General features: G+C 39.0%; 1 protein-coding gene across 1 annotated transcript in view; it reads right to left on the bottom strand.

Moving 5' to 3' along the window:
• Positions 1 to 589: 589 nt before the first annotated feature.
• The window catches only part of tmtc3 (transmembrane O-mannosyltransferase targeting cadherins 3), a 31,247-nt gene continuing 5,586 nt past the window's right edge, over positions 590 to 26,250 (bottom strand). Inside the window, exons 4-14 of the mRNA XM_072386425.1 lie at positions 23,597 to 23,696; positions 22,437 to 22,552; positions 21,033 to 21,205; positions 16,712 to 16,964; positions 11,765 to 11,913; positions 10,470 to 10,590; positions 10,187 to 10,298; positions 8,300 to 8,403; positions 7,437 to 7,606; positions 6,497 to 6,723; positions 590 to 3,822 (exon numbers count right to left, since the gene is read on the bottom strand). Of these exons, the coding sequence (XP_072242526.1) occupies positions 2,948 to 3,822; positions 6,497 to 6,723; positions 7,437 to 7,606; positions 8,300 to 8,403; positions 10,187 to 10,298; positions 10,470 to 10,590; positions 11,765 to 11,913; positions 16,712 to 16,964; positions 21,033 to 21,205; positions 22,437 to 22,552; positions 23,597 to 23,696 (2,400 nt within the window). The 3' untranslated portion in view covers positions 590 to 2,947. The remainder of the gene's footprint in view (positions 3,823 to 6,496; positions 6,724 to 7,436; positions 7,607 to 8,299; positions 8,404 to 10,186; positions 10,299 to 10,469; positions 10,591 to 11,764; positions 11,914 to 16,711; positions 16,965 to 21,032; positions 21,206 to 22,436; positions 22,553 to 23,596; positions 23,697 to 26,250) is intronic.

Raw genomic sequence — 26,250 nt, 5'->3', positions numbered from 1 at the left:
AATCAAGAGCTTGAATAGCCAGCTACAGATAATGGTTTATTCCAAGATTAATGAACTAAGAGTATAAATTTGAAGGAATGATACTGTTGTATATTTAGTGTAGTAGTGTGTATCTAAATAGAGAACACAAGCTTCTCACAAATACAAAGTATACAGTCTGTTGCATCAGATGCACAAAAATGTGAGTCATTTTAATTTGGGATATAGTAAACATTTAAAGGGTTAGTTCCCCCCAAAATAACACCTTTTATTTTTCCTTCTGTGGGCTCTAGGAAACACAACATTTGACTTTTTTACCAAATCCAGTATTTGTTAATTTTCAAGATTTCTGGATTCAGATTGAGTTAATGAAAGATAATACCATGTTTTATATTATTAATGCTCAATAGATTACAAAAAACTTGCATCTAAATCGGTTAATTTTGTGGTCATTCATACAGATGCCTTTCTTAAATAATTTCCCCATAGTTGCAATACTAAATCATTCTATGAGCCTTTGTAGAACTGGCGCAGAAGCAACCATTCATCACAAAGTAATTTTAATTTTTAATTCAACAAACTGCAAACTTAAACCAGAATGAAGGAGCTCTCTGTTTCACATAAACCCTTTAATTTCTGTTAAGTTTTCTCATGGACACTGCATCACTGTAAGAGATGAAAATAATTTCAAGATATCGTTGTAATAGATGTCGTGCAGTAGTAAATTACATTGCTGCAAGTCTTAAACTGGTCAGAGAAAGCAATTGCAGGATAGTTTTTGTACATTTGAGCTCAATTTGAAACTTGATTTGGGATTTGAAATTGGATTGGCACCGGGTGCAACATCCTGTGAAGGATGGCACAATGTTTCCGTTGTAAAAAGCAGCACTCTAGTGTTCATATCCCTCACCACATGTAGTTTTACAGCAGACACGAGGAGGCAAAAGGCATTTACATGAAACCCAGAGTTTTTTTTTTATCTTATTTATTTATTAACCAAGACCCCCTCCACCAAATGCATAAAAAAACAACATTAAACCGTACAAAAAAGCAGTCACAGAGTAAAATGACGTGAAACTGAATTATGTAGCAAACTGGATGGTTTCTTGTCCAAAGCAGTGCCTACTTTTTGGGGCAAGTGCTTAACACTGACAAAGGATCTTTCAAGAAAACAACAACAACAAAAAAAAAAAAACATGTTGGACTTATGACACTGAAAATTAGTGGAAACAAAATAAAGCACCATGAAGTTAGAGCACAATGCCACAGGTAAAACAAAGAATCTACAGAATCTGCAGTGCATACAGTATAAATAACACTGATTACAGAACCCTGAAAATATATATATACAAAGATATATCGGTCAACAAGGTCAATGCATAGCAAAGCTAGTTTGTACCGCTTCACTGCTTCTAACCTACGGTAATCAGTCTTTCTCTGTGTAATTTCATTAAGAATTGCAATGAGCAGTCATCGTGCTGAAACAAATGACAGCACTGTGGAGAGAAAACAGGAACATCATGGGAGCTGTGGAGACATGACTATTAGCTTGAAAGGAAAAAAAAATGTTCTGCCTAATTTACCTTGAAGAGCACAATGAATTTAGAGTGACTGTAATGCCTCCAAGACACAATTACATGGCCGCTCAGGTTAAGGTCTAGGCTACCGGGAGTCTTACTGAAGGCTCTGGAGCAGAAATGCTTTTTGGCCGTCTTGTTTTGTCGCTGCCAGAGCAGAGAATTGGTTTAACCGTAAAGCTACAAGGGAAGTAGTCACTCAGATGCTGGGTTTCACAATAGTGTAGTGATTAGAAAAAAACAATGTCTGAGACACCAGAAGCAGCAGAGTTTTGCATTTATTTCAAACTTTAATTGGTATATTAAACCTGTTCAAAGTTTTGCATCAATTGTTGACAGAATTTTGGATTCAGAAAAATCACAACTGTAAATTTGAAAGAAAGTCAACACAAAGCCTGCTACTAAAACTAGAAAATATGGAACCTCCCAATGATGTTCTTGTCGCAGGGAGTTGTTACATCATCACCATTCTGGAGGAAGTTGTTTCTCATCGGGTGTAAGGAAATTTGGAGAATAAAAACACATGGTGCAAAGGAAGAGCGTGCGTTATTGTTGACCGTCCTATAAAATGGGTGTTGTCCATGTCAAAGCGATGTACATGGGGTACTTTATGGAGAAAAACATCCACCTCTAATGAGGCTTCAGTGTCTACAGCACAGGAGACAGGCGTGGAAATGTGAGGGGGGTAATGTGACATTAGGAGGGGATGAGATAATGGTCTGTAAATGGGTTCACAATGAAATTTGGAGGTGAAGGCAGCTGTATGATGATTATGATTTAAAGGCAGGAAGAGCCAAGTGAGATCAATACATTTTAGCAGCTGCTATGGAGAAAAAGCTTGTCGTGGAAGGTTATTTTCCTCTCTGCCTGGTTTATTTTGAGCCTGAAACTGCGCTGATATCACTCTGCCTAAAGGAAATCTGGGGAACGCGTCATTTCCTGTAATTGTCTGCGATACAATCATTGTTTTTAAAAAACATAACAGAGGAGTGACTCACATCTTATTTAGAAAAAAAAAAAAAATCCAGTGATAAACAATGACTACACATGGAAAAACAAAAATCTAACTACTGCAGATCTACAATATGTAAAAACCACATTCAGATGAAGCACTCATACACTCTTGCATCTATATCTGCTATAAGCTTTAAATATATTATCCCAAATTGGCTTTGTGCTTGTTGTTACATGAATTTTTTTCCCTTCTTTACATGATTAGTGTTAAAACAACAGGACCACAAAGAGCAGCCTGCAAATGTGAGCAAATCAGAGACACAAAATGAAATGAATTATGAATACAAAATTTTAAGGATAGGGGAGAGGGACTGCAGTCTCATCCTTGAGCACTGAAGGGCTCTACAAAAGTAGTCCAGCTATAAATTACAACAACATCAATCGCCACTCAGTATGCGTTCAATCTCCTCTAGTCTCTTTAAGGCAGCTGCCCTTTTTTCCTCTATATCTTTAATCTCTTTAGTGGACTTACCCTTAGTCCGCTTGCCAGACTGGCTACTGTCTAAAGATTCTGACTGGTCTGCCTCCTCACCTTTGAGGCTTTCTGCAGAGGATTTCCGCACATTCTTCTCATCCACAGTCCCCTTTCCAAAAGCATCAGCACCCCTCCCTTCCTTCTCGCCAACACCAACATCTTCTCCTTCCTTTACTCCCAGTGGCTTTTCCTCCTCGGCTGACATGGTGGCTCCCTCCCCTGGAGAAAGTGGCTCCCCCGCTGCGTTCATGGCAGCCATTTTTCCGCGTACTATGCTCAAGTGACGACGCACATACTGCTCGTTTGGTGCCAGGGCCAGTGTTTCCTCGAGGCAACGCTCAGCCCGAGGCAGGTCACGCTCCTCAAAGTAGACCACGCACAAGTTGTGTTTGCCTTGGACATTTGTGGGGTCCATCCTCAAAATTTGCTCAAAACAAGTTTTAGCACCACGGGTGTCCTTCTTGTGGTTCATGAGGATGTCACCCTTCAGGATGAGGCCTTTAATATGTTCTGGATGGTGGTGGAGAAGCTCGTCCAGCACGGGCACCGCGTCCGTCTCACGTTTGGACTGAGAGTAAAGCAATGCCAGGTTAAACAGGGCACTGCGGAAGCCAGCCTGCAAACCGATGGCTTTACGCATCCAACGCTCAGCTGCTGCGTTTTCATTTGCATCCATTGCAAGCATGCCGAGGTTGAAGTAGCCGTTGGCGTCGTCGGGCTCCTCTTCCACATAACTGAGGAAACGACGGTTGGCCTCAGGCCAGAACTTTGGCTCACCTGTAAGAGAAACACACAGCATTACTGTAACTCTTAAAAGCAAAGCACATGCTCTCTTTACCAACCAATGTTTTCCGAATCATTTTCGAGCCTTTCAACCTGAATTCCAAAAAAAAAAAAAAAACTTGCTAAATGCTAAAAGCTAAAGGCTAAATGAGACAAAGTACACTGGAAACCGACTTTGAAAACAACTGATGAGGAAGCACACAACTTTGATATGCACCAACATTTGGTTCTACCGGATGAATTGAAGGCAGATAAAAGCATCATACATGGTCCTGATGTGCTGAATGATGAGGAAAGTTTTATCCACCAAACAAAAAAAAAAAAAAGATACAAAAATGTGATGTCACTGCAGTATTTCAACAGCACCAAAAACTGCTACAAACTAGCATTTGTATTTTAATCTGATTTCTCTGTATTTTATGCAACTGAAAGGCCCTTTTTCGGGAGAGGCATTGCAAAGGTGAGGCTATATATGATGTGCTAAAGCTATTTGTTTCTTGGTTGTGATAATTATTTTGAAATATGTAATAGGGATCGAAAATCATCATTATTACAGCCAATTATTTATTTAGAAATATAGGTTTTGCACCACAACTGCACAGACAGAAGTGTCTGTGGCTCAAAATTTTATTTTGGTTTGGTTATTTGATTTAATAAAGTTATTGTTGTTCAAATATATGCGTGAATTATTTATTTTGTGACTAAAAAGTGAGATAATATAGCACACCACTTGTGGCGCAGAGAAAAGTGTTTGGTAAGCAAGCAGGCAGATGAAGAACAGAGGAGACAAAGAGAGCCACATTTTGAGAGTTTTAAGAGATCAATATTCACTCCTCAGATGCACAGATCAAAGGGCTCTGTGTGCAGACATGTTGCTCCATGACAAACATTTTTAAGGACACAGTAAAGCGCAGGTTCTAGAGATTTTTTCTTTAACATCTTATGGCATAACTCCCGACTGGGGCCTTTCTGTGTGGAGTTTGCATGTTCTCCCCGTGTATGTGTGGGTTCTCTCCGGCTTCCTCCCACTGTCCAAAAACATGCATGTTAGGTTAATTGGCGTCTCTAAAATTGTCCTTAGGTGTGAGCGTGTGTGGTTGTTTGTCTCGTTTGTCTCTGTGTGGCCCTGTGATGGACTGGCGACCTGTCCAGGGTGTACCGCCTCTCGCTTGATGACTGCTGAGATAGGCTACGGACCCCGCAACTCGACCGACGGATTAAGCGGGTATAGAAAATGGATGGATGGATCTTATGGCATTAAATTAATTCAAGATCGCCATTTGAAAAAAAGATCACGATCCTCCCTTCGATCACTGATAGACGATCAGATCGAAAATCACTACATCCCTAATATGTATAAGATATATATATAGATGTATATATCCCTATTATAGATAAGAAAAAAAAATAGTTCATTGGAACAATAAAATTTATTAAAGTGAGAAATTTGAATAGCGTCATTTTGAAGCATGCAGGTGCATTGCTTGTTAAACTTAAGGTCAACGAGATTCAAAAACCTGGACTAGAGATTTTACTAATTCTTTGACAGCATTGTTGTTCAGCCTTTAGTTCAGATTTGGTCTCCAGTTCCTTAAAAATGAAAGCAGGCCGGTTGCTGGGAAGAGTGAAAACAGACTGTGACCACAGAGGGAGTGTAATGAATGATGAAGAAAAAAAAAGCCTGCAGCTGTCTCTCACACATGACAGCAAGCTAAAAAATGATGAGGAAAAATAAAAAAATAAACTGCAACAATTCAGGAAGAGTGCACAGACTTTTTTTCAGGGGAAAAAAAAAACACATCTACGTTGTCACATGAAATGTGATAAAAACAATCTCAAACACAGCTCTCTACAGGAAGTCAAATGCTTCCCTGATTAAGTAGCAATAGAAGGAAATGAATTAGAAAAAGGAAAGAAAACTACACCCATTTGCCTTTACCTATATACTATATACATACTCATACATACATATATACATACATACCTATATACATACTCATCTCTCTGTGTTTTCCCAACAAGTTTAGCTTTCACATAAAATAACACACCTGAATTTTCTCAAGTAAGTTTCCACTTGGATGAAAAGCTAACATAAACTTCTTGAACTTCCAGTCAAACGAGCTGTAAGGCAAACTGCTTATTAATTTTTTTGTCAACAAGTGGTTAAAGCAAGAACTGACAGAAACTTGGCAACAAACGCTGAGTTGGTGCACTAGGCTTCACTCAATTATAACAGAAAGTTTTATGAGTCTGGTTACACCCAAAAGGTTATAGCATGTCATTTCCTTTATTCATTCTTGTTGCTATGACAAGGGCTTTACAAATGTAGGTATTGCTTCACATACGAAAGTTGAGTCTCTGCTTTTACTCAGGTGGCGAAGGCCTATTCTCGTGCATGCAGAGAGCATAAAATGGCCCTCAAAAACAATTCAAGGTTTCGGCCCTCTCTTGAACTCTAGGTCTGTTTCGTGTAAATTTCGCCATCCTGATCAGTCCAAGGGGGTCCACTGGGTCCGTCTGTGGCTAACCACATGCACACAATGGACTGTAGACAGATTATATGTCCATACAGCTAAGCCAAAAGGTAGTTTGTATAAAATGGCATGAGTCCAAATCAGTTTCCGCACATGAACACCGTTTTACCACATTTTACCTTCTCGTAACTCACCAGACTCCTGCATGAGTAGTGCTGAATTGAAGAGTGCCAACTTGTGGCGTGGGTTGAGCTCCAGAGCGTGGTTAAAGTTCCTTAGGGCCTCAGATGGGTCTTTCATCTCAATGTTGACGATGGCCAGGTTGTACCACAGGTCGGCATTGGTGCGATCAAGCTCCAAGGCTCGGAGGTAGGCATCACGGGCTTCTGTGAGCTTGTTCATCTTCAGCAGCAGCTCTCCTCTGAAAAAAAGGAAAAAAAAGTCAATTAAAGTATAATAATTGCATCTCTTCCACTTGGCTTACCTTTAAAAGATTCAACACATAATAATAAAAACATCTTTACAATACCAGAGATTAAACAAATCATAAAGGTGGACATTTTGATCATGCCAGCGTAATAATGAAAAATATGAAAAAAATAATGAAAAACAGAAAATGCGGCACATAAGTGTGTCTGTGGTGGAGAGTGCAAGTCACTTTGAAGCCACCTGTTGGGGCAGCAGCATCAGAGCGGCTGGCTCTGTGGTGGGAAGTGATCTTGAGCCTCGGAAGATGATTATTCACAGAAGAATGCTGCACAAGTTACTTAAAATAATAGACAACACTGCACACCCTCTATGTAACACTGTGATCAAACAACAAAGTGTGTTCAGTCAGAGGCTTCTGCAGAAATAACTCAACACAATGATTATTTAAGAATTACTGATAAAATTGTTTTTAAAAAGTTCTTTATGGTGCTGAATATTTTTATTTCATTATTTTATTCTATTACAAACTTGAATTATAGACTATAAAGGACAAACAGAAGATCACCCTCCTCGACAGAAATGTTTGATGGTTTTTATCAAAAGTTCTTTCTTATAGGGAAGAGATTATATTTGAGAAATTTGTGAGCTATGTGGCATTTCAAAAACATTGGAACCAGACATTGTACAAACTTTAAAACATCTTGCCTGCTGATGTAAGCTTGTTTGAAGTCTGGTCTCATGCTGATGGCTTGCCTGTAGAGTTGGTCGGCTTCCTCCAGCCGCGAGTCATTAGCCCGGATCAGATTTGCCAGGTTTATGTAAACATTGAGATGATTGGGGGCCACACGTGTCGCGTACTTCTTACCAGGAATAACCTGATGATTGATCAACAAACAAATCATTAGTCATGCTTCTTTTGTAACATTTGAGGAACAAAGTGAATTTAAACAGGTCTAATCACAGTATTAGAAAGTGCTTAATGACTTTCTTTTGACTTGGCATTGTGGGTAATTTGGCCTGGAACTAATTTTTCTAAACAACCCTGCTCTAAGTCCAGATGCATTTTGGAAGATGGTGGCATCTGGTGAAAGCAGGATGCAGACGTCAGATTAAGCTGCTAAATTGACAAAAAAAAAAAAAAAAAAAAAAAAAAACAGGCTGATGAGGAGGAGAACATGGTGAGTGTAAAAAGTAGAACAAAATGTAACTGCCTCATACCAGAACTAATACCACTTTCTGATTGCTATTTGGAGGGCATGTACAGGCATGAAGACAAACCACATAAAAAAAAAAAAACAACACCTACACAATTCCAAGGAAAAGTGAAACCTGATTCAAAGTTGGCCACAGTTTGGTATGTGAAATTTGATTCAATCTAACAACAATCTCTAGTTGTTGGATGATATATAATTTGCCATCATCACGCCACAAACTGATGACAGGCTTCACTGACCCGGCGTGAATAATAAATGGATACAGACAGTTGGACAGAGTTATGGCTCAGCCCAAGTGATAGATGACAGAGTTGACTTGTGCCAGACATCAGGGTTTGGGAAACAACGAGGTACCTGTGGCATGAGAGATTTGGCAACCATGTAAGCATCTTCTGCCTCTTTGGACCTGTTCAAGTTCTTGTAGGTTCTTCCAACATTCATGTGAGCACCAATGTCATCTGCAGCAGCAACATACAAAGAGATGGAGCGGATGAACAAAAGTGCCATAATTTACGCGTGTACAATTTCTACATGCTTCAACTATTTTCACACATTCAGAAGACACAACTCCACATTCCGCAGACTAATTAGAACTACAAAAAACGACCAATTCACTGTGTATTTTAGAGGATAATGAAATAATAAATAAATCCTGCTGAGAAACCGTAAGAACAGTGAGACACAGAAGCAGGGCAGTTGGTACGAGCAGAATTAAAGCCCGATTAGTATAACAGGAAATCCTCACTGGGTTAATGTATTTACATTGTTAATCTGGGGGAAACAGTCGTGGCTGGTGAACCGACAAAAGTGTTCATGTCTCAGCTGATGACAGACGTCCTGAAAACTGAGGCATGAAAAGAATCCTAAAAGTGGGAGAGGCAAGCTGTCGTACCTGCACATTCTCAGTCATAAAATGATAATAATCTCTGGATTACAGTTAAGCAGTTATACTCCATCAGAGTATGATGGATGGAGTCAAAGCAGCAGGCTGGCTTTCAAACGTGTTGTGAGAAGATCAAGAGCCGCTACCGAAGAATTTAAATGCTCCAACAGACGTCTCTTTCATCACCTTCAGAATGATCCCTTTTGCCCTCATTGTGCAAAACACCCTCTTACATGTTAAGCTGCATCCAATTTTGCACATTGAAACTGTGCTAGATTTTAATTTATCTTTTATTTTTTTTAAACTTCTCTAGCTTTGCAATAATTCAGTCTTAAGATCTTGTATCACAGTGGAACCTCACTGGCTCAACAACAAAAAAATTTAATCATTTTGCGTCTGGAAATCCAACATTGCCATGTGTTGCCATGTGTTCTGTGATTTTCGTTGATCTGACTTCACAATATGTTTAAATGATCTCTGATCGGGATTGTGGGCATTTTCTTCCAACCACCAAGGGGGAGACAACAGTAAAGGGCCTCAGGCTTGAACTTGGGCCAGTAGCATCAAGGAACTACAGCCTCTGAATGGCTACTCAACCAGTTGAGCTTTGCAGCACCCTGTTTGACAGTTCTTCACCCAGTTTTAGTACTTTCGCAATCTCCTTCGTCACTTTGTTTGCTTTATGCTAACCAATAACTTGCCGCTTCTGAATTAGAGCAACATCTCTTTCATGACCACAGGACGTGTCATCCGACATGGTTGTTTAGGGAATGAGAAACTACTCACTGTAGTATAGTTAAAGTTAAATAACCTGTTGCCCACTGGAACACAACAATCGCTGTAGAACTTTTCCGATTAAAGTATTTTCATTTTGGTGTCATCTTCCATTGTTGCTAGAGAAATGCAAGAAGTGACTAACTGGTATTTTACACAGCTGTTAGTTTCCTTGTGCTGGTGGGAGAACTAAAATAATTATCTCTTTGGTGTAACTGCCCAACCAACTGTGATTTCTATCAGTTTCTAGATAAACAGCAACAAAACAAACAAACGTCTCAGCATGCAGGAATGAAAGGTTGGCAAACAAACTGATACTGACAGACGAGATAAAAACAAATCACTTAATTAAGTCCACCCCCTCCCCTCCCAAAACTATTGTGTGTTTGATAAGCTGATCTGCACGCACATTCCGAAAATCGGCATAAGATCTTAACAGTAAGAAAAACATGATCACAAAGTGAATGTAACCAAACAACAACCCGACACGTTAGGTCTATTTTGACCAATCACAGCATCACCTGTATGATGTCAACAGTTAATTTCTGATTAATTCTTAATTATGCCTATTTGAAGTATCTCACCTGGCTGAACACGTGTGGCCTGGAGAAAATACCGCAGGGCCTTTGTGTAATCGTTCTGATTCTCTAAAGCATGTCCAACATTATTCCACAGCTTGGCATTGTTTTGATTCACCTGAAATTGCAAACAGTTGAACAAACATGATAATTAACCTTTTCTGTTAGATTAAAAGCTGATTTGAATCACAGACTAAGCTATCAGCACATGATGATTAAACTTGTGGCAGAATGCTGAAAACCTTCCAAATACTCCAACAACATGGCTTCCCGGTTTACTTTGTCTTACCTTCAGGGCAGAGGTGAACAGAGTGTATTCTGACTCCCAGTCCCAGTTCCTGTTAAAAGTTTTCACTGCGTGCGTAGTTAACAGCACTCCAATCATCAACCAGGAAATCTTCTTCAGTTGTCTAAAAAAAACAAAAAAAAAAACAAAACATTTTTAAATCCAACAGATTTGGCAGTAAAAAGGCCTTACAGTGTCAACACGTCTCAGAACCATATAGGTGTTTGAGGTGTAAAAGCAACTTGAATTTAAACAAACGTTTTACTAAAATAAAGCAGAAATCAGGGACAATAGTATTAATGAAGCATTACAGCGTTTCACAGCAATATGGCTACGAGACATTACTAATCGCTACCATCACCAACTTGAGTACACATCAACACCTGATCTTTGTTGTTTTACAGCCCTGCTGTAATATGGCTCCCCTTAAGAAATGTGGCATAACTGAGCCATATGGATTCAACTAAGCAAATGATCTGGGGTTTGCTGCACTTGGTCAGATCTATGTTCAACAGCCCAAAAAAGTCAATAGTCAGCTGACTGCCTGACTATACTAAATAAGTTTTTTTTCCCTTTTTCATTTTTCTCAGATAGCATATTCCCACGTGACAATTCATTGGGCTCAAAATGTGAAAGTGTTTCAGAGAACACGAGACATCATTTTCACACATGCACTGGCCACCATAGAGGCTAGACCTTAACCTCTTTGATAAACTTTGGAATGTGCTGGATGGTCCAACTCTCCCAACATCAGTACAAAATTGTGGTGAAGTGAGGATGGATATAAATGCTGTGGCATTGCATAAGCCTTTTGAAATTATAGTCAATGCATGATGTAATCAAAGTTAAGGTGTTCCAAAAAAATATTAGATTGCGTGACTTTCCTTTTGGCAAGGCACTGCGTTTTAAAGTGGAAAATGAGAGTTCAACAATGGCTTGTAAGTTTGGCAGACACCTAAATCCATTTCCTTCTCCTTAATTGCAGAATGAGAAGCCAAATACAATATTGTTGTCAACATACGAGGCAGGAAACTTTAAAGAAGACATACATTTTCTGCAGGATGAAAATAGGGCAAAAGGGGATTAGAGAAGGTGTTTATTGTGTTGTTTTAGCAGGTATACCAGCATTAAGAAAAAAAAGAAGCAAAACAACAACAAAAAAACATGCATGGATCTTCTTCTCATTATCAATTCTTATCATGCTATTTTTTTGTTAAAACACAAAAAAGGGAATTAGAGATAGTGTCGTCAGAGTAGGAGCGATCTTTTTGATTAATTAGTTAAATAGAGAGACTCACCCTCTATGTGAGACAATCTTGAATCCATGCGCAACAAGAACACAGAATCCCATACTGGGCACATAAAGTACCCTCTCTGCCACAACAAAACCCACAGGGAAGAAGAGGTTGGATGCTGGAATAAAAGGCAGGACGATCAAGGACAAGGCCTGAGAGAGAAATGGAAAAAAAACAAAAAAACTTAACATTTCAGAAATGCTGTTCAAAATGTGTGCAACCACCACATATTAACAATAATATGAATATTAACGGGGCTCTTTTCAAGGGGTTTTTTTGTGCATTTGTGAGTCAGGTTTAAGGAACAGGGTCGATCAGGGTAAATTAGGTCTGCTGAAGTGTTGCAGCTCCACCCCAACAGTCCTCCCAGCCATACCGATCAGAGCTGTTAACCAGGAAGTCTGGTTCAGGTATATTCACTCAGAATCTGTTCATGTCACACACTTCTACGAATTTTGAATGTTTTTTTTTGTGCACAAAATGTGAGTTTTTTTTTCCCCTGCCTTTTTCTCTTACTGTTCTGTCCTTTTACTCTAACTCTTTCTCTTACTACAGAATACAGAGCAGTGCAATTTCTCATGAGCAGCCTTCATGCAAAACCAGAAACCAACAGATGTGGAAAAGGGCACTGCAGGGTTTCTCAGTGGGCAAGCAGTAATCTACAGCCATTTAATGGCCTCATAATCCATGTGAGATAGCAGGGAGCCCTGTAGTGTTCTTAAATAGGTTGATGTGGTATGACATTGTTGTGCAACATATTTTAAAATGCTCTTAGCCAACCAGAGTAAACATCGCAAAGGTCATAATTATGTATTTTGTGTTGATTTGTGCTACCCCTTTCTGAAGTCAATGCTCAGAGCAACACTGAGGAAGTTTACTGACCTTCATGTTCAAGAGACATGAGCCTGTTGCACAACACATGCTATTTGTTCCTGTATCCAACTGTAAAAAATTTAAAAAAAAAAAAAATACACCACCCAGGTTTTCCTTTAAAGCTCAAGCAAGAGCCAACGTTTTATTGCTCATGTGTGCTGGAGAATTTTCCCTCGTCTGTTCAGATGGATTGATGAAAAACAAAAACAAAACAACTACTACATTTTATTATGATCAGGCTGGCAGTTATGTTCATTAACTGATACATCCTTGTAAAGTACAAAGCATCGCTGATATTTTGCTATGACATAAAACCAAACATCAGTATCCAAAAGGGTAACGCGGTAAGTTTTTTTTTGGCAGATAATGCTGCCTTTTGCCTTTAATTTTGTAGTATAAAGTTTAACTGTCTGCTAAGGATGTGCCTGTTGGACACAAGGAAACACTTTCACTGCTTTTGTTAATGCTGGTTTGTTACCCTCAAATGGCATGCTGTATAAAAACACAACAGGAGTTCCTTAAAATCATAAAATGCGGCTAAAGAACCCAATTTGGGAAGCTTAGAGTTAATGCAATCATGTCGGTAATGGAGGGGGACAGGCCCAACAGTGCTTAAGTTACCACAGGGTACATTAACTAAAAAAGATGAGACTGCAGTGCCCTAACTGAGGCATTAAGTATGTTTTCATTTGTCTAAAATCATGGCGGAGCTCTGTGGAGTGCTCCCTCAAACTATGTCACTCACTGGCTGAACACAGGAGTCAGTCCGCCGTACCTCACGCTGTTCTGTGTTTAGGAGGAAGGCAAATCATATGTAGAAGATAAGAAGAGCTGTGGCAGGAGGAGCGGGAGCCAGGGGTGATTCAAGAATTCTGTTAAGTCCGAATCTTGCATCAAATATGAAAGACTTAAAAAAATTAAAAATTACAAGTGATTAAAAGCCCATCTTTCAGTCTCTCTCATCCCAAAACCCCCAAACCTCTTGCATTTGTTGTGTCGTATCGTCCGCCCGGCCTTTGCTCACAGTTTTTGTCCGATTCCTCACACTTCTGTATTAGTGCCCAATACTGACACGATCGATATAGCAGGTTAATATTCATGTTGACCATCTCAGAACTGCATTCAGTATACTGTTTTTTTTTGTCAAATGGAACCCTTTCTTTCCTCCCTGTTATCAGATCTGTGTGGGTGTGTTTTATTACTGCCATTATGAGCATCTTTCTAACTATTTGAACTCCAGATGAAGGAATAATGATTGTTTCCCACATCTCCATATATGAATACAGTGGAGGACTTTTACCCAGACCTTTGCCCCCACACAACTAGACCGTCGGGGTGACAGTGCCACAGTCTCTCTACGTTTACCTCAAGAAAACTGGAAAAGAAATGGCGCTCCACTAAATCTGAAGAGAGTTACTTAGCCTGTAAAGATAGTTTTACAACTTGTAAAAAAGCCAGAAGAGGGCCAGAACAACACAATATATACACGCTAATGAAAGAAAACAAGAAAAACATCAAGTTTCTTTTCAGCACTGGGGCCAGCTTAACAATGAGCCACAGCACTGTTGAACAATGCATTCCCTGTCTGCTTAGTAGTAACGTTTTTTTTTTAATATTAGTCAGAGAGAAAAAATAAATAAATTGACCATTCCCATCCTGACTTCAGACAATAATGAGAGGCCTGATTTAGATTGTTATTACACAGTTTTTTTCCTATTGACCGAACAGAGTTCAGGTCTGTCATGTTTATTGGACCCCATCCTAAATAGACTTTTAAAGATGTTCTACCCCTTTATCAACACCTCTGTCCACCTCCAGCTCAATCTATCTCAAAGGCTTGTGCTGCATCACAAGCTATTAAAGTTAGCTGTATTTAAACATCGCTTAAAAAGCCCACTCTTGATTCTGATGCCACTTTGAGCCCTATGTTTAACCTTAATTTCATCTCTAAAATTCCTAAAAAAAAAAAAAAAAAAGTTGTTTTAAAAAAAAACTATTCACCCATTTGCAGAATGGGAGTTTGTATGAATTATTTCAGTTTGGACTTGGAGTACACCTTAGCAAAGTTATTTTGCATTTGACACCACTGATCCCAACATCTTATTATAAAGACTTGAACATATTATTGGGATCAAACATACTGCTTCAGACTGGTTTAAATCATATTTATCATGTCTTTCACACATACCGTAGTTTTGGTGTTGCACAAGTTTCTGGACTTATACCAATTCTTTTCTCTCTTGATAGTATCATCAGGAAACACGACATGCATTCCCACTGTTATACTGATACTAAATACAGCAGCTGCATTTATCTATGAAGCCCGTGGAAACTAATTAGTTACTGAAATTACAGGCTTGTCATCCAGACATAAAAGTCTGAATTACCTGTAATTTTCTCATTTTGAACTCAGACAAAACTGAGTCATCCTATAAACCTTAGAGTCACTACCCAACTACATACTTATTCTGTGTGGCATTCCCTTGACTTTAAGTACTGCTGTGAGGAGCCTTGGGTTAATTTTCAATCAGGAATCGTCTTTTGACTCTCACATTAAACTGGTCTATAAAGCAAACCTGTGAAACATTAGCAAAATCAGAAACATGCTGTCCCAAAGCGACGCGGTAAACAAAATAGGTCTAGCCATTTGTTACAGCTAAGGTTAAATTGCTGCAGGGCAATTTTAGCTGGTTGTCCAAGTAAGTCCATTAAAATCTGTCAGTTGATCCAAAATACTGCGGTTAATATACAGAGTCGCACTGCCAAGAAAGACCACATTTGTCCTGTATTAGCTGCAACACACTGGCTGACCACTCTTTTACACTAAAAGCCACATTGTGTCTATGGAGTACAACGGGCCATGCAGGGCTTCTCGCTCTATCACAGACATTCACACACTGATAGAAGCATCAGAGGCAAAATGGAGCTCAGTGTGTCTTGCCAAAGGACACTTAGACATGTGGTCCGGGGAAGCAAGATTTCAAACCACCGAGCTTTCAATTGGCAGACGACATACTGAGCTACAGCGGCCCTCGAGTTTTTCGGGTTTAGAATGGGAGGCAAAGTCTTCAGTTATTAGGCTTCCATCAGAGTAGTTTAAGGGTATTCTGTTAGTTGCAACTTGTACTGCTACTACACATAGGACCTTTTTAAGATATAAATCTCCTTTTCTATCGCAGATTAAAAACTGTCAGTTGAGCACAGATTATGTTGTTTATCACTAAAATGGTTGCAGTTAGTTGCAATCTGGGGCAGAACAATGCGGCACTTGATTAACTCACCAAACAGTTCAATTACCTTTTTGTTTCCTTGAACATGTCCCACACTGTCAACATTTCAAAGTTTTGTTGAACACATAAAATGTTGCCACTGTGTACAAAATAGGCTCCAAATGTACATTGTACATCTGTCATGTTCTCTTGTGTACCTGGAAATTTAAAGCACTTAAAAAGAAGAGAGATTAGAGGGAGTATTTTTTACCCACTTACAGAAAAAGTCAAATTTCCTTGAGTTCTATCCTTCTACTGGAGCTATGATCAGATAATACTGGATTTGATCTCTTTGTCAGAGGATTGTTCAAGTGAATCTGTCATAACTATGGCCGTGCCTCAAGTATCCAGCTGAACATTGAGATAATTACTCAAACCCCAGCTGATCGAGGCGGAGAGCCAACATTCCTGAGTCTGGTTCTGCCAGAGGTTTCTTCCTGTTAAAAGGGAGTAGTTCCTCCCCACAGTCGCCTTGTGCACGGTCAGGATGGGGGATTGGACCGAAGAGAAGTTTTGCTGCAATCTGTTGATATCCTTAACGAGGAAATTGTTTTTTTTTTTGTTTTGTTTTTTAAATTGGCTTTGTATGTATGAATTGGACTCATTTTGAATCTAATTAATTGAACTGGAATATCTTTACAATGAATTGGACTCTAACTGGCTTGAATTTAACTGTATCATTGAAGTGCTTTGCTTTTTTTAAAACACATGAACTACTTAGTCCTTTGCATTAAGTAGTCATGGCTTCATACTGGAGTGTGGCAGTGAATGTGTTGTGTTTTTAACCAGTTTAAAGATGTCCTCTCACCATGATGACAGTCTTGGCAGAGCTATGTCTGTAGCGCAGGCTGTGGTGAGCAAGCAGTCCCAGAAATGAGTAGAATGCTAGGGTGGCAAGGTTACGAAGGTCCAGGAGTGACTCCACCAGGGGTATGGTGCCCATCGTCCAGTCACAGCAGAGCTCTGAGGGATTCAGCAGAAGCCATGCATTCACAGGAAGCAGGTAGTTGAAAGTCAGTTGTCTAGTAGGAGTGGGACTGACCGCTGCTGGGTTATCGAATCTACAAGAAAAACAAATGATCCAAATTAAGCTGGCCAATAATACTTGAGGTGTGAAGGGAGGGAGAGGATGTGAACAAATGGCAGAGCAACTCTGAGGAAAAACTCAGACCGCAACAGCAAATGATTTAACTGAAAAAAAAGAAAGTCTCAAATCAAAAGCTGCATCCAAACCAATAATAGATGCTAACATAAACAATTACTTTGACGTACCTGCAAAAATATTTAAGGTACAGATGTTACCATGTTTCCTGGTAACAGCATCACTTGGTGATCCTCCAAAGGCAGCACTGATGGTGCGTCTTTGGATTCCTTCATGTTCGCAATGACCAGTTCAGGAAAACCATTTTTTCACATTTAGTTTATAGAATACCCCTGGACAAATGACTTTGTTTGATATGTGAGAAAGGGGAACTCAACCAAATGCCAGGGATTAATAACATAAAGTAAAACATTCATCTTGTAAACTAGAACTTCAAATCTGTAAAAGGATCAAACTTTCATATAGTTAGATATATTTTTATATATATATATATATATATATATATATATATGAGAAAAAAGTTAATTAAAAAAAATCTGACAAAGTCAGCATTTCATTTCAGAAATGAAAACCTGCTCTTTGCATTAGTTAGGGTTAAAGAACTGAAATGAAATGTATCAATCACGAGGCACTGCTCTAATTGGAGACTCTTATCCTATTTGCTTAGTTAGATCCAGGTGGTGATTTATTTTTGGGCCAGGCAGTGTATTATAATTATTATTTCATTCATTTAAATCTTCTGAGTGCGTCACGTCTCTAGAAGATGATGTTGAAAAACTCCCAAATTTTTCATGTTTTCATAGCATACTGTTTACATTTTTTAGCTCTCAATCTGACAGAGGATACCTTCTTTGTCATCCTGGTGAGCCCCCAAAAGTCCCCATAACAACCTTAATCCTCCCAGGACTGTCAGCGAGATAAAATCTCATTGATTCCTCCCCTCTCAAAATGTTAAAACCATATAGCTGTTGTTTCCAAATCAATGCAGCGTTCCCCCTTTGAGACACTGAGAAAAACCTAATTAGGTGATGGAAAATAAATAAAATAAAAAGTCTGCCATTGGTTTCATAAGAAAATTTCTGTGAAATTCACAACATAGACAAACATCACCATTGAATAATCAGATGGCGTGTGTGTAATGCTCCACTTTGATGGGGGACAGATAAGAGAATGTCAAAAGTTGAGAGAAGTTGTCCTCTGAAGAGCATTGTAGTGAAGATAAATCAAATTGCCATCCATCCAACAAATGAAATTTGTCTCCTTAAACACAGCACTGGAGTAAATGTCAAGGATCAGCAGGAGCATTAGTGTCCAGCCGCCACGGGTCATGGCAAATACAGACGAGAACTTTGCAGTTACCTGCTAAGTTAGCGAATATTGTCAATATATAGAAAAGAAATCTATAACCCATCTGGAAAAAAGGCGCAGACAACAAAGAAATTTGATGTGAAACATGAATTTAGACAGAGTTAATCCTGCGGTGACAATGATCCCATTTAGTCTTCGTAGCTGCCTGTGACATCCCAGCATTCTTTATCTCATGATCAAGCTCTCTTTGTTGTTCCAGTGAAGCACCTCAACCTTCATGGTCCAAATTTGTTTTACAAGATCCCTTCTGCAGGCTATTATCACAATTGTAGAGGCGATAATCTACATATCTTGTATTGTTATGGCTGAACATAGAAATTCATGTAGACAATCTGGAGACAGCTTTAGGATTACAGCGAGAGGATTAGGCTATCCAGGCTAATTGTCAGGAATTTTATCTTCACGCTCAAATGTCATTAGTTTGAATCTTGTGCTGACAATTTTAAAATAGGTTAGACTCAATAAATACTTGAGCCTGAACAACTGTTAACATTTAGACACTGAGTGTAGTGTTCTCAGGGGTCACAAAGTTCATCTAAATCTACGAGCTGAATTTCTTATTCAGAATCTCTGTAGTTACAGGCTCTTCGCATTCAACTTGAAATCAAACAAAGTTCCTATAACTTTTAACGTTTTACAGACAAATCCTTTACAGTCACTTAGTTCTTGGACCGTTATATTTTCCCAGACCTTTGCAGTAACGTCCTTCAGCTGAGGCTTCATTTGGTCTCTGCATTTACTCGGGGCTTTGGCAAGAGGAAGGAGCACTCGCATAAAAAAATAAAACTAAAACAAGAAATGACGACTTATCTGGTAATTTCTTTCTCAAACACTTACAATTGCCTCAATTGCAATTTGTCCAAGGACAGTTGGTATGATTTATTCCTCATGTTTCTGCCACAGTCTTGAATCATGCTTAGAACTGGCCCTTTGACACCCTATTGCAGAGAGAGCATTACAGCCAGCTGGACGGTTAATACACTAGTCAGAAATTGTGTTATAATTCCTCCATCGCGTATTGGCTCGACAGACCCTGAGCTTCCCTGTCAGTGCAAACCCGTCTCCCCCTAAAACAGAGTACCAGAATCTCTGACTTCAACCAAAAATTTTTTTCCCCCATTAAGTCCCTTTGAACAATTCTCTCATCAACAAATAGTTTGCCTTTATCTCAATCAGCAGTATAAATTTCACACAGCAGTGACAGCATCTACCTAAAATGCTCAGAAACACAGTTAGAAAAAAGCTTACCTTTTCTCTTATTTAATCCGGTCATGTAAGAGGATAAAAAGGGAATGTTTTTACAGCTGTTTTCGGGTTTAGTCTTCAGCATTAAACTCTGTATATGTGGTGGCTTTCACCATTTGAGATTAAAGAATTAGAGCTGGACTAAATGACAATACAAATGCATACATAATCACTTTCAGGCAGGGTTGCCCCTACAAATAAATGAATGTGAATCAATGAATAAATAAGAATGGATAAATAGATGCTGCAGGCCTGACAGCCACTTTCATCAACTACAGAAATCTGAAGAAAGGGTAAGACTTTCAACATAAATCCAGTAATGACATTATATAAAGCATTATGCAATCTGAAATAAACAATGAACCAGACCACTATAATGTGTTTATATAACCCTGCAATCCGTTTATACTCAAACCATTACTTCTATTAGGGTCTTCAGTATCTGTAAATGTCTTTTCTTTTTGTCCACAGAAGATAAATCAGCTGTGGAGGTAGACTGATTTTTAATGAACTAAAGCAAAAATGAGTTTCCTGTTCATATCAAGACAAAACTAAAGGCAGAAAAAAGATTGTTCATTGTACGGTCTTTCCTCCAATAGAGGCTTTATGAGGGTTTATTTATCTTAATAGTTTAGGGTACGATGCCTGTATTTCAATTTCTCATTTACACCAAATCTCAACAACACTTGCAACTCCCTCCCATATGCCTGTGTGTACATAACCACGTCAACCAGAAGTTAATTAATTCCTTTGCGGAGCCCCATGATCAGGCCATGTGTGTGTTTTTTTTTTTTTTTTTACTTTGCAGAAAATCCTTCTGCATTGTTGAAAAGCTTTGCGGTGGATAGAGGAATAAAACACAGAGTGTTCTGCAAATTCAGATTAATGTGGTAGCAAACCGGCTAACAACCTATTAGCTTGACAAGCTGTAACTACACACTTAAGACTTCTTGCACTAACTAAATAGGATAGAAACACTCCTCTTCTTCACGTGGTTTTATTGATAACGATGTGCATCCATAATGTTCGCAACAACTTCCTGGACTGATCCAAACTGGCTTATTGGAAAATAATCAAAGGGAAACTTTGATAAATGCTAAAATCAGCAAAAGAAAATGTTTAAAATACATGGTTATTTAACTGAATTGTTCACCTAAAAGTGGTATAAACTTGTAATGACAGGTATACCTTTGTTTCCTCCTTTCCTCACTCCCCCATCCTCCCCATTCAGAATTGTTCTCTGTTTTCATGGAGACCTCCCCAACCCATTATAAGAATGTGTCTTAGTTTTTACTTGATGACATACAGTACTTGTCCGAAAAATCACTTCCTGAATGCCTAAATAACTTTAAAGCATCTCGATAATGCCATGTTTTTAAGCAGCATTTTTTTTTTTTTTGCAACACCTGCTTACCTGGTGAAGACAGGCAGCTGTGACTGGATGACTTGAACCCTGACGATAACAAGCAGCAGCGTGCTGATAACGAGGACAATAAGCTTCACCAGAATTTGCAGGACAGTATATGGGAAACCACCTTTGCCTTGTAGGACTTGCCGCAAAGCGTCAAGCAGCAGGGGGAGGGTGAACTGCAAATGGAAAGGGGAGAAAACGGGAGGAAGAAAGTTAGTACAGAAACACAAACTTGAGTGAAATGGCTCTATAACTAAATCTCAGTCTCACGTGAACCAAAGTGTACCACAAGGATGTATTTCAGTCATTTTGGATTTTTTAAACTGATTAGGGTTAGAAAATATTTCCAGCCAAGTTATCTTTTTTGCTGATGACACTAGTGATACAGTGGCAGCGACTTCAAAACATACGGACGGATTACAGTCATCTCAGCCTTTACTTTCGATATCAAACTTGGACCTGAAAAAAAACAACAGAAATTTCACCTTAACTTAGTTGTAAAGCTACTGATCTATGCTGAGGTGTACAGAACGAGTCTCTTCTGTACCTTACTGCTGAGATACAAAATGAAATAACTAAACAGCCTAATGAAAAGTTGGATTTAATTTGCACTTTGATCATCAGTTGTTTTTCTTTTTGGTTTTAAAAAATGTTTTTTCCATTTGAGAGAAGCAGGAAACGTGTGTTGACTTGCCCAGATCAGAGATTAGCTTTCTAGTTAGCAGATGACCCGTTTTGCTGTAAGATTATTCAATAATCTTGTGATTTTAACTTTCCTTTGATATATTTAATACCTTGAATGCCACAGCGTAAACATATTGCTCTGTGTTACAGCACTACAACAAATAAGAACATTTGGATGATGCATGTCATGTTACATTTTGTACCAGATGCAGGCTATAGCAATCATGAATCATTAAGATTTTACTGCCAGAGGACAAAAAGGCAAAAAACACGAGCCACCTCCTGACACTTCACGCCTTGTATCTGATCATACCAGCTGATAGAGAACAAGATCTACCACAAGAACTCTTTTAAATGTCACTAACGTGCACTCAAAACTGGATATGTTACTTCCTCATTTAATGCTTCCTTCACATGAAACAAGCTGTAAATTCCAGTCACCTAGAAACATTTCCCCCAATTTATATAATTGCTGACTTGAGTTGAGAGGTGCATAATATATCTAGCAGGCCTGTATGTGCTGTGGTAATTACTGTTACATTTACATGATCTTCGTGTGTTCTATGTGCCCTAGCATTAGAAACTTTGAGGAGGAGATCTTGTATCTCACTGGGACCTCCCCAGCTGACTTAACGAACAGATCAACATAAAAGCAAAGTTCTCGTTCAGTTAAATGTTATGTTTTCTGGGATCAACAGCACAAAAAATGTTTCAGAACCGTACCCCTTGTGCAACAAACACTTCGTAGACACAACAGATGCCGACCACGGTGATCCCTTGCTCCTTACACAGTGTGGCTGCAGCCACCAGTGCTACAGTCAGAGCGATGGGAGCCCAAACTAGAAGGAGAAAGATGAGGCACAGACATGAGACACGTGTTTGTGTGACATCTCGCATTTTCTATATAGACCAATACTCCTGATCTATTTACAATAAATACCAACACCTTGGAGCAATGGCCAGTTAAGTCAGTTGCTTAGTGTGGCTAACTAACTATTGTCATTATGTGTAATGTCAGGAGGAGGTACTTCAACTGATGAAAAAAAGTCATGTAAAAATATCCATACCTCTATTACTTTGGCTATTTGTTTAGTTTTAGACAGGTCTTCTCTCTACTTGAAATATTATCAAAGATAATAATAATTATTATTATTATTATTATCTTATTGTCTGGCAACATGAAGCAATTTAGATGCTTTTCACACCTTTCTGCTTGTAGCATGTTCCAATAAGTCCCTGCTGTCTGTTCGGGCTCTCTATTCTAAGTCTAATTGTGTGATGGCAGCAGTTGACTCAAAAACGTTCCAGTTCAATCCTTCTTTTGATCTTATTCGTTGGTAGCGTGCTGGCAGATTCATTCTCACACTGGTGAAAACGAGATAACTATCTGACAACTACAAATGTGCCTGGGACCTGTGTGAACTGGTGGAAAAGGGGTGTAATTGTTCTGGCTAATTAGTTAGTTATTTATGCTTATCAAAAATAACCGAAAATGACGCACAAATGAGTGATCTTTCTGTGGTTGTTTTATTTAAAGAAGTAAATCAAAGGGATGACGATAATTTTGTCATGGACACATTTGGCGTTTGTGTTTTTATCTCATTATGTGAAAGCCCGTTTTATTTTTCACAAGGTTACTGATGGTGTTACTTCTGAAGATTTATTTGTTTAAAATACAAAGATGTCATTAATTCTGACCACAAGTGAACAATAACATATCAAAGGAGCCCTGCAAAGCTAGCTCAATCCATTGAATCTTTCCAGGGATTTCTCAACAGATGGGCACAATGAGAAAAACAACAGCTTATTCAAAAATCCACCCACAAATATCTTGCACATGGGCCAAAAAAAATTAAGACACTAGTGAAGTACAGTAGCCTTACCAATGCAGTGATCTGCACTTGTTGATTTTGTGTAGGCCAGGAAAGCAGCCAGGAGAAAAATTGAAGACAGAAGTTCAGCTCTACCAACCACGCCAGTAACCTGATGAGAAACAGTAACAGCAGTCAGTGCCATGACCTAGACATATTCATTTGGAAAAATAAACTACATTGTTTCTTCAAGTCAAGCCAGTTGAAGTTCAAACAAAAAGGTTTGCTAGAATTACCATGTTATTTTTCCACAAAACATCAATTAAAAAATAAACCCTGATGATGTGGGAACATGACTTAAGTGTAGTAACACACTCCACATCAGGATCCCCCAGATCTAAGCCCCTAAAGCCAGCTGTAAAAACAAGCTTCTTTGCGTAAATCAGTTCAACAGATAGGAAGCACTCCTTACGCATCTTCAAAACAGCCTTTCTGACAGCAATAACAGCTGTCATTTATGTAAATGATGACTGCCCTCGTGTGGAGGAAATAACATTATCATTTCTAATTAGAGGCTTACCTTATTATCAGACATAGACATATCCTCAAACCACACATAGCTCCCCACACGTGGTTACACAAATCTTTTTTTTTCTCCCAAGAGAGGAGCGTGTTGTGTCTGGCCCCTTAAGAATGCACATAAGCATTAGATCAGGGTAGCAGCTTCCAACAAAAAGGGATTAACTTCAGGATTCAAACTAAGCACGCACTTTGTTTCCAGACTGACCCATTTATCAACCGGTGGAGGAAGTAAAAACAATGGAGCTGCATCCAGCTTCTAAGAACACCTAAAAATGTCCCATCATCGGCCCATCAAAAGTCATTTTACAGAATGGTTTGACAAGCTGACTACAGTCAGCTCAATTAGGATGGATTACACAGATCACACATCCCACCTTCCGACAGTGCTGAAGTGTTGCTTCTCAATGGCAGCCTTCACCCTGATGTTACATGAAGTCTGAGATATCCATGTAGAGTACACTAAACAATTTGTCTTTGAAGATACTGGGATAGTCGGGAAAAGAAGGAGAAAAAGAAAATCTCCATTCAAAAAGTCATCACCAGAAAGACATGGGGACACACTGGGAGTCTTTGTACACACTTATCATGAAGGGACCTTCAGTGCTTGGAACATTACTCAAAAACAAATGATCCGTTCAGAAAGAGATTCCAGACGACGATAACATGAAGGCCATTCGGTGGACTAACTCTAAGGGCTCATTTGTGAGGCAAATTGTTTCCATTCAAGAAGTCGGAGAGACTCTGCATAGAATAGAGAAAACCAGAAGGAAGATGGGAGCTGTGGTGAAGGCTGTGTAACAGTAGCACTCCAACCCACAAAGCAGAATGTTTTCTTTGTTTTTCTACTCTGGTCATTGCCTGTCTGGTCATCATTTTAGCTCTGCTGAATAGAATAAATGAAAACCCCTAATTGGGGGAAGAAGCTTCTCAGGCAGGCGAATGACACTGAGGTTAAATGACAAACAATAAACAAAAGGTTTTTGGCTTCCTATCAGAAACACACAGAATAAACTGATTAAGTACAACAACTAAAGCTAAATTGCAAAACAAACGTGGAAAAGGAACATTTCAAAAGATTTAAACATGGTGCAAAAACTCTAATAGAGAAGTGAGTGAGGAGAAACACAGTGTGTTCTCCTTGATCTCAGTGTGACTGGACACTTTATACACCTCCTGCTTATCATGACGCAACACTTTTTTTTCAAACCAAGCACAAACGGTGCGCCTGTCATGTAACTTTTTCAGCAGACACTGAGGGTAAGAAATATTCTGCATCAATCTCCCAGATAAACCCCACATCCCGGTTAAAGGCAAAAGTATACCAAAACAGAGACAGTGAGTGTTAGGAATTCACCCCGCAGAGAAGAGCTGGTGGGCACGTTGCAGCTGTGGCAGAGATCTTAATTTTAATCATCTAACATTCAGAGATATCTAACATGCGTGTGAGGGTTATTACAGTATCTTTCACACCTTGTCACACATATATACGTTTTGGACCTCGACACTTTGTCTCCCTGTTAAAATCAAACATCAGTGACTTGAGTCAGTGCCCACTTCTATTTTGTGCATTCACGTGAAAAAGAGGGTAGATCCTCTTTTAATTCTGTCCCTTGCCTGGTCTTAAAATGAAATAAATACGACCTCGGATGAACAAAAACACATCATATATTACATTGTGCATGTAACTCGAAACTAAACAAAGTGAAAACTAAACAAAAACGGAGAAGCAATGTATGAAAAACTAAGTATAGCCCATGAATTCAATAGCACGTAGAACCAAATTCAGCTGCAGTAACTTGAAGTATTTCATTTGTGTATGACGTTATCAGTCTCTCACATTGTTGTGGAGGAATTTTAGGCCACTGCTGCGTGTGCCTTTTTTTCAGGGTATTGTTAATTTGATATTCCAAGGACTGCCTTTTGTTTTCTTCTCTCTCAAGTGGTCGGCTAGAAATGCTCACATGGGTTTATATAAAGCCAGAGGGGGCAGTCTTCCGGTCTCTCCTCAAGCCTGACAATGTTGTCCTCTTAGTTTCTGCTTTCTAGATCATTGTAAGTTGAGTTGGGAGTCACTGGTAGTCCTGTTTTTTAAAGTTTCTGTTCTTTTAGGTTGGCATTGCGGATTCTGAGGTTAAGGCCCAAAT

This window comes from Leuresthes tenuis, unplaced genomic scaffold (genome assembly GCF_036924035.1).
Source record: "Leuresthes tenuis unplaced genomic scaffold, fLeuTen1.0.hap1 SCAF_5, whole genome shotgun sequence".
NCBI classification, from domain to species: Eukaryota; Metazoa; Chordata; class Actinopteri; order Atheriniformes; family Atherinopsidae; genus Leuresthes; species Leuresthes tenuis.
Note: the sequence above shows the minus strand (reverse complement) of the source record. Positions and strands in the feature narration are given on the sequence as shown.